Source organism: Spinacia oleracea, chromosome 5 (genome assembly GCF_020520425.1).
Source record: "Spinacia oleracea cultivar Varoflay chromosome 5, BTI_SOV_V1, whole genome shotgun sequence".
Lineage (NCBI taxonomy): Eukaryota > Viridiplantae > Streptophyta > Magnoliopsida > Caryophyllales > Amaranthaceae > Spinacia > Spinacia oleracea.
This window is the reverse complement of record NC_079491.1, coordinates 117,031,354-117,039,588: the sequence shown is the minus strand read 5'-3', so window position 1 is coordinate 117,039,588 and position 8,235 is coordinate 117,031,354. Positions and strand designations below refer to the sequence as shown.

At 32.0% G+C, this 8,235-nt stretch overlaps 1 protein-coding gene across 1 annotated transcript; it reads right to left on the bottom strand.

Moving 5' to 3' along the window:
• Nucleotides 1-3,516: 3,516 nt before the first annotated feature.
• LOC130461810 (protein FAR1-RELATED SEQUENCE 5-like) lies at nt 3,517-7,236 on the bottom strand. Its single transcript, XM_056830033.1, has 5 exons — nt 6,807-7,236; nt 6,648-6,709; nt 4,835-5,393; nt 4,124-4,492; nt 3,517-3,749 (listed from the first exon to the last, which is right to left on the bottom strand). Exons 1-5 carry the CDS (start codon nt 7,234-7,236, stop codon nt 3,517-3,519), a joined length of 1,653 nt encoding a protein of 550 aa, XP_056686011.1.
• Nucleotides 7,237-8,235: the final 999 nt, after the last annotated feature.

Sequence of the window (8,235 nt, the reverse complement as noted above, 5' to 3'; positions counted from 1 at the left end):
AAACATTAATACTCCCTCCGTCCCATAATTATAGTCCTATTTTCTAAATCGTGCGTCCCAAAATTATAGTCCTATTTCTAATTTTGGTTATTAAGGTCCCCACTTTTTCATGTCCTATATTAATTAAAAATGCATTGAAAATCCCACACATGTACTATATTTCACTTTTCCATGTACTATATTCTCTTTCCCATGTACTTTATTCCACTTTTTCATGCAACTCAATCATCATTTGTACTTTATTCCACTTTTCCATGTACTATATTCCATTTTTCTTAAAATCCGTGTTTTTGGTCAAACGGGACTATAATTATAGGATCGAGGGTGTATCTCTAATTAACGATAAGAAAAAATTATAAAAATTTGATATTCAAAAAATATTTATGTGAGACGAATCTAATAAGAATCACACGACTATATTTTTAACTACGTATAAACCACAACAGGAAGTCAAATAAGCTTGTGTGAATAGTGCCTAAAACTCAATTGTGTCATTTAAATAAGAACAGAAGAAGTATGAAGTACCCATAACGAAATTGTCACTTCGGGAAATTTGTTTTGTTAGCACTTACCGAAACTTATTATTTTGAAAATAAGTCAAAATAGGTTGAAATGAATAGAATCTAAATTGAAAAGTCTAACGTTGTACATTCCAATTGGCTTATGGCTTGGTACTCTAGAGTCTTTTCATTTTAGGTTAAAATCATTGAGAAATAACAATAATTGTCTATGTACAATCGGTTGTACCTTACAATTGGGGTTCTGCATGAGGAAATAAACACGATTGATCTTATTTAGAGCAACTCACATGGTAAAAGCATTCATGTAATTCTCTCTTAGGATCGAAACTGGTCATTCTTGTCTATCTTAGAAAACTGGTTATTCTTGTCATCTTAACGCGGGTCAATTTGATGAGTTATTTATGTTGCGGAATGGGATACATCGTGGTTGGATACTAATCAGGGCCGGTCCTGACCTTTCAGAGGCCTGGGGCGAACCTTAAGTAAAGGGGCCCTTTATATACAGTAGGAGCTTAATTTTATTTTTTGATATCCAAAATTTAAAATAAAATACTACTAATACCTATATGAAATGTTAACCTTTATATGTTGTAACTTTGAGCCTTTGACATTTTAATTTCAACTTTCAATATAATGCATGAATTAATATCAATTTTAAAATGCACCATAAAACATTTGGGTCATGTATATATTATTTCTCTTCTAAAAAAGCACATTAAAATAATTTACAGAAGAAATAGGTTAATTCATATTAAAAAAAAATTCAAACTAAAATATAATACAAAAACCTGTTCTTCTTTGAACTTTATCCTAAAAATATACTTCGTATAAGGTATAATAATATAGAAAGATGCTATCAAAATAAAATATAAAAAGATAAAAAATATTGAGAAAGATGATTAAAAAAAGAGAAAGAAAAGGACAAGACGGGAAGAAAAGCAACTGAATTACATATAATGACAAAGTAAACCAAAAAAAATAAAGTACGTGGGCAGTAGGTCTCGAACTCAAGCACCCGGGTTTTATCAGAACCTTTACAACCAACTCAGCAGTTTTGTTTTATATATAACTATAAACGGACTTCATTTTTGGGGCCCCTTTCTTTCGGGGGCCCAGGGCGTTCGCCCCCTCATTTCACCCCTCAGGGCCGGGCTTGATACTAATGGATAACTGTTGGATTATTTGTATAGCAATGACAGTTTTCTGAAAACAAGTAAAACTGTTGAAAAGCATATATTTTAGGCAAATTTGTCAAATACTACCTTATAAAATAAGATTTTTGCGAAAAACTACCTTATAAAAATATTATGTTGTAAGATACTATCTTTGGCCAGATTATGAGCATTTATTCAAAACTACGACGTTGACTTTACTAGGTGCATATTACGCGACATCTAACGGGAAAGACGTAATTAAATGGTACGTGACATATATATGGTAAAGTCAATCCCGAAATTTCGATCAAACGTTCGTAATTCGGGAAAAGGTAGTATCTTACAACATAAATTTTTATGAGGTAGTTAATTGCAACATTTTTTTTATAAGGTAGTTTTTTACAAATAATTAATTTTATAAGGTAGTTTTTGACAAATTTGCATATATTTATACTTTTGCAACTTCTCATTGGTAACAAAAATTTTGTCATTTTCTCTGAAATAGCATTAGTAATAAATAATCTCTCTAAAATAGCATTTTTAAAAAATTTCAACCTAATTAACTAATATAATGCTGACTGTTAATATCAATAAAATTACTAAATAATCCTAGTTTTACTATCCTTGAATATATGACAATAAGAGACACGCAACAAGTCTTCCCTCAATAATGTACCAGTGACCCAAAATCCAATACATATAAAGTCTCAGCAGTCAACAATTCACCGGAAGACCACCTCGGCCGCATAGAGACTGATCTGATTTACGTTTTGCGTAAATTTGGGGATCATCGATCATGTATCACCCCAGATTTCCTGTTACAGCAATAAGTAGAGAGGATTCTTCTTGTTTCCACCAAAGAAGCAATGCCAATATCTCAAAGAGATACGTTGTGATAAATGTGTATGTCCATATTTTATATAGCCTCTTCACGAGTACGATTACGCGTACTATATAAGGTCTGAGGGGAAGTCGTTTTTTTAATTTTCAGCTGCTGTAATCAACCAACAGGCAACAGCCCTTTATTTGAAGAACATGCTTTCTTTTATGTTAACAAACGAAGAACTTTGCTGTAATCTAATCAAATGAGGGATTAATGGGCTGTTGGTTTTTTTTTCCATAATATTGGTTAGGATTAATTAGGTTGAAATTATTAAAATAATGCTATTTTAGAGAGATTATATATTACCAGTGCTATTTTAGAGAAAATGACAAAAAATTTGTTACCAATGAGAATTTAAAAAAGTATAATGCTACCATAGTGAATTTCCCGAAAAATCATACTTCACTAAATTTTAATGCCTTTTTTATGTATGTGTGGGGCATCATATTGGTTTTTGGTGATTTTCAGTAGAAGTTAGGAAACATGTATTAAAAGTTGTCAATTATATGCTAAAAGTGAAGCAAATGTGACTCAACTTATACTGCATCAAGTCTGACTTTTAGTATAAAAACGATAACTTTAACTTATTTTACTCAAAACAGCTACCTTTTTTTTGAGGTTTCCCATATGTGAAAAGTTTGGAATATCACAATTAAAGTTAGCTCCTTTGTTGTTATAGTTAAGAAAAGTTAATATTAGTCTACCTAACTTTTACTACATAGGTTAACTTTAAGTACAAAAATCTCAACTTTTACATTTTTACACAAAAGACAGATTAAAAAAAACATACACTTGAGGTAAAAATCATACTTCACTAAATTTTATTGCATATATTCAAAATTTCAATGTAAAAAAAGCAAATTTTACTAAGTTCTAAAGTCTAGTAAACTTATCACAAATACTATTATGATTCAAATGAAAATTTAAATTCTATTTTTTATAAGCAACATTAATTGAATCAAAATAATCTCAAATTTGGAGTTATTGTTCCAATGTCTGCTGTTGGAGGTGCTGCAGTTTTTCTCTTTTTCTTTTTGTCAAGCTGTCCTCGTGGTCTTTTGTTCCTTCCTTTTGTCGTGCAACGTGCAGGATCCAATACAATAGGAGGTTCAGTTGTCGTGTTTGTTGCAGGTTTAGAACTTGTTGCAGCTTGCTCTACACTTGTAGCACTTGTTGTTGTTGCATGAGTACCTATAAACATTTAACATAATACACTATAACTTTTACTTATAAAACCCAAACTTTTACCTATAAAACCCTTCCAATCTGTTTTTATTCACACATTGTAGTTTTTTGGGTTAAAGTTGTAGTTTTGTATGGTAAAGTTATGAAATTTGTTCTAAACTTAAGACAGACTTCCCTCGTCTCAAACGTACCTTTAACCGTTAATAACTTAACTTTTATAAAAAAAAAACAATAACTTTTACCTGTTGGTGCTGTGTTTGTTTCTGGTGCTCATGATGTGCTTGTTTCAGGTGCTGTTGTTGCACTTGTTTGTGTGGTTGAAGCATTTTCAGCATTTCAAAGATTCAGTGATGCTAGAAGTTCATCAACCAGAGACACACTAGCGGCATAACCATCCTCCATAAGGGTTCTCGTCTCCTCATTTGACTGGCTTTTCAAGATAAGGTTGTAGTACTTTCTAGCCATGGTTTGACGCCAAGGTGTGTATTGGACCTCTTCCGGATTTTCATTTTCTAATTTGTTCCAAACCGATGACTTGGAAGATTTTCTCCACCTCTTTTTTATGTACTGTTCTGGAATCCGGTTTACCGAATGAAGGTGCAATATCCTAATGCAGTGGTAACACAACCATCCTGAAGCTTCAAAGTTTTTACACGTACATGATACTGTCTGGCTCTCATGGATGTATGTTACTCTCTGTGCAGACCAAGGTTCTTCATCAATGGACACAGCATAGAACTGAGTATTACCTGCATTAGTAATAGTAAATTGTAAAGTTAGGAAAATCAATATAAAAGTTAGCCCTGGTGTAGTTAAAGTTAAGAAACTTAATTTTCAGGTTACCTAACTTTTAAAACAAAAAACCTAACTTTAACTTATTTACCCTAAAATGTCAACTTTAGCTTCTGATATTCAGTAAGGTCGAAAGTTAGGAATATATATATATAAGTTAGCCATGGTGTAGTAAAAGTTGAGAAACTTTATATTTTAGTTTACCTATTTTTTAATAAAAAAAAAGGCCTAACTTTTACAACAAAAAGACTAACTTTATATTTTTACAAAAATGGGAAACTTTAATTTCTGATATTTACCTTGTGTCCGAATTAATTTTTCTATTGCTGCAATCGAATATCCAAATTGCTCTTCAAAGCCTCTGAATAGTGACAACGTGTAAACTTCTGATGCATGTTTTAGCAAACCAGATAGCGGTAAAGCTGAGGATGCAACTAATTTACTACAAGAGAATTTAGCTTGCTTTTCTGTACTTCTCCAACGTTGTATCGTTCCTTTGAACAATCTATAGAAATCAGTTAAACCTGTTGTTCTGTTTTCTCTAAAGTCGATGGCGTGATTAGTGTTTTCACTTCGTTGTGAAGACAAAATTCCAGCTGAAAAGAAGTCTTTGCTTAGGGCAGGGAACCATTTTTCTCTCAAATCGTATACATTTGTAAACCATTCTTCCCCTATCAGCTCATATGTTTGCAACATTGATCTCCAATTGGTTTCAAATTCAACTTCAGTGACACACTTATACAAGCAATAGTTGAATGTCTTCTTAAAAGTTGGATCTCGTTTCAATGCCCCAAATCTTGTAATTTTTTTTTGATGCAAATGCCATACACATAATATGTGTCTTATATCTGGAAAGACCTGCATATACAACCCAATCTTAAGTAAAATGTTTTATTCAAGTTTACTTAACTTTTACTACATCAATCCTGACTTTTAATACAAAAAGGCAAACTTTAACTTTTTTTACTCAAAACGGCATAACTTTAACATTTCAGGTTCCCCTCAAGTTAAAAGTTAGCAATATCAATGTAAAAGTTAGTTCAGGTGTAATAAAAATTAAGAAAAGGTCTTTACCAGTTTAACTAACTTTTGGTAATAACACTATAACTTTTACACAGAAAACTACAACTTTAAGAATAAATCTTGGAATTTTACCTGATTGATGGCATTGTTCATTGTTGCATCTTGATCTGTAAAGATTGATATTGGACTTTTTCTCCCCATTGACTTTTTCAAAGTTTGTAGAAGCCTCACAAACGACTCAATCTTTCATCTCCTATTAATGCAAAACCAACTTAAACATGCAATTCTTCCAGTGGTTGTTTATTCCAACTATTGGAGCACAAATTAGGTTATAACTGTTTGTTCTATAGGTTGTGTCAAAAACCACTATAAAATTTTATAGTTTTCCATCATCATAGAGTCCCTCCAAAACAAACTCCTCAATTTTCCTTTTTCATCCAATCTAAATCTAAAAAAGAAGTTTGGGTCACCTTCAAGCTCTAAATACATTATATCAGTTACTGCTTGTGCATCCCCTCCTTCTATTTGCTTCATTTTTAACCTTGTGCAGTAATTTAGATGGTCTTTCTTCGAGTGCCCTAAATTTTCTTCACCTCCAGCTTCAATTTCCATGTAGTTAAAAGAAGCCGTGGATGATAGACCCGTCAGTTGTGCATAAAAGAATGTAAATAAATTAAAAGTTTTAGAAAAACGTTTTATTTAACTTTACTCAACTTTTACTGCTTCAAACCCGACTTTTAGTACAAAAAGGCTGACTCCAACTTTTTTTTCTTTTAAAGTTGTAGTTCTATATGTCAAAGTTATGGAAAATGTACTTAAGTTAAGACAAAATTCCTCATCTCACTTAACTTTAACTGATAAAAGTCTAACTTTAACTGATAAAAGTCTAATTTTAATTGATAAAAGTCTAAATTTTACATTTTTACCTTTCTTCAGCTAATGTTTGTCATGCAAATTGTTTTATTCCACACTTTGTAGTTTTCTTTGTTAAAGTTGTAGTTATGTAGGTGAAAGTTAAGGAAATTGTTGTAAAAGTTAAAGACAGTCTTCCGTCATCTCAAACCTAATATTTATTTTTAATATCCTAACTTTAACTGCCAAAAGTATGACTTTTTTATTTCTAACTTTTTTCAGCTTGGAAGGTGATTGCACTAACACAAGAATGAGTATCAAAACAACAACTTTTACACAGAATAAAATTTTTTAATACTAAAACTGTAAGTTTAACTATCAAAATGTAACTTTTACCAGACTTTTGCATAGTTTCAATTTCCTCCCCCTTCTCTTCTGTTATTTGCCTTTCAGATCTATGCAAGTAGTTCCATTGACTTCTAGTTAAGTCATGGTTGTGAATTATCACGTGATTAACAACCTCATACCTTCCTTCAGAATTCATTTTCACCCTCAAGCATGCCCTACATCCAGTTCTTGTGATTGGAACTTGCCTTGGTTTTCTCTCTTTTTTAGGCACAACAAGAATAACTGTTTCCACTTTTTTCTTTTTGTTCTTTCCATTGTTTGTTACTCCTGCAGCTGAACAAAGAAATGTCTTTTCAAGCACGATTCTTGTCCCAACTTTGAATCTCGTGTTTCCTTTCCTTATGGAAAATTCAATTGCACTAGCATGTTTTTCGTAGAAACCTAGAACTTCCTCCACTGTTTCTCCAGTGTAATCCATCAACGCTCCAACAATATCATGATCCGGTTCTGTTTTGCAATTATTAAAATCAACAGAAATTTTAATCATAAAACCCTAACTTTTACGCATAATAATATAACTTTTACTAAAACAAGGCTAACTTTTACGCATAAAACTATAACTTTTACTAAAACAAGGCTAACTTTTACTAAAACCAACTTAACTTTTACGTAGAAAACCCCAACTTTTACGCATAAAACCATAACTGTAAATTCTCTAATAATACCATGTTAAAAGTCTAAGCAAATATTCTATGTAACTTTAAATTTCACATACTTAACTTTTACTCTGAAATCTTTAACTTCAGCTTGACATCTGTAACTTTTTCAAACACATAATGTACACCAATGTTACAGCCAAATCAACACATATACATAACTTTTATAAGAATAACTTACTTTTATAGCTACTTTAACTACACCATATGTTTATTCTTTTTTTTTTTTGGTAGCAAAGAGTGACTAGATTAATTACTTAGCAAAACATCATACATCATATCTAATTGTTAGTTCTCACCACTCCTAGTGGAGGCAAGCACACAGCCACATATGGCCCAAAAATTACGAAGCAAGCATACTTCCAAAAAATTAGTTTCATTGTTTTCTAAGATATCACTAAGTAAGCAAGGGGGTGGGGCTATTTCAATGCACTGATCCAACAGACTCAGCTGGCTCCTGGCCTTTTTTTCTATGTAGTCCACCTCCATGAGTTGTTCTTTTCTTCTGAATTTCACCCAGTGGCACTCTTGGGTTCTTAGCAACTCCCTACATTTACCATACAAGTTAGTAAGCAAGGAAACTGGTGCATGATCACTGTTGATGTTGTCAACTGCTTCTTTGCAGTCAGATACTATTGTAACATTCTGACATGCTTTAGTTATGGTTCACGAGGTGGCCATCAAAATGGTTTGGGCTTCTACAGGAGTTGTTGTAATTGTAGTGAAGGTTCCAACTATGCCAGCAATAAATTTATGGTCTT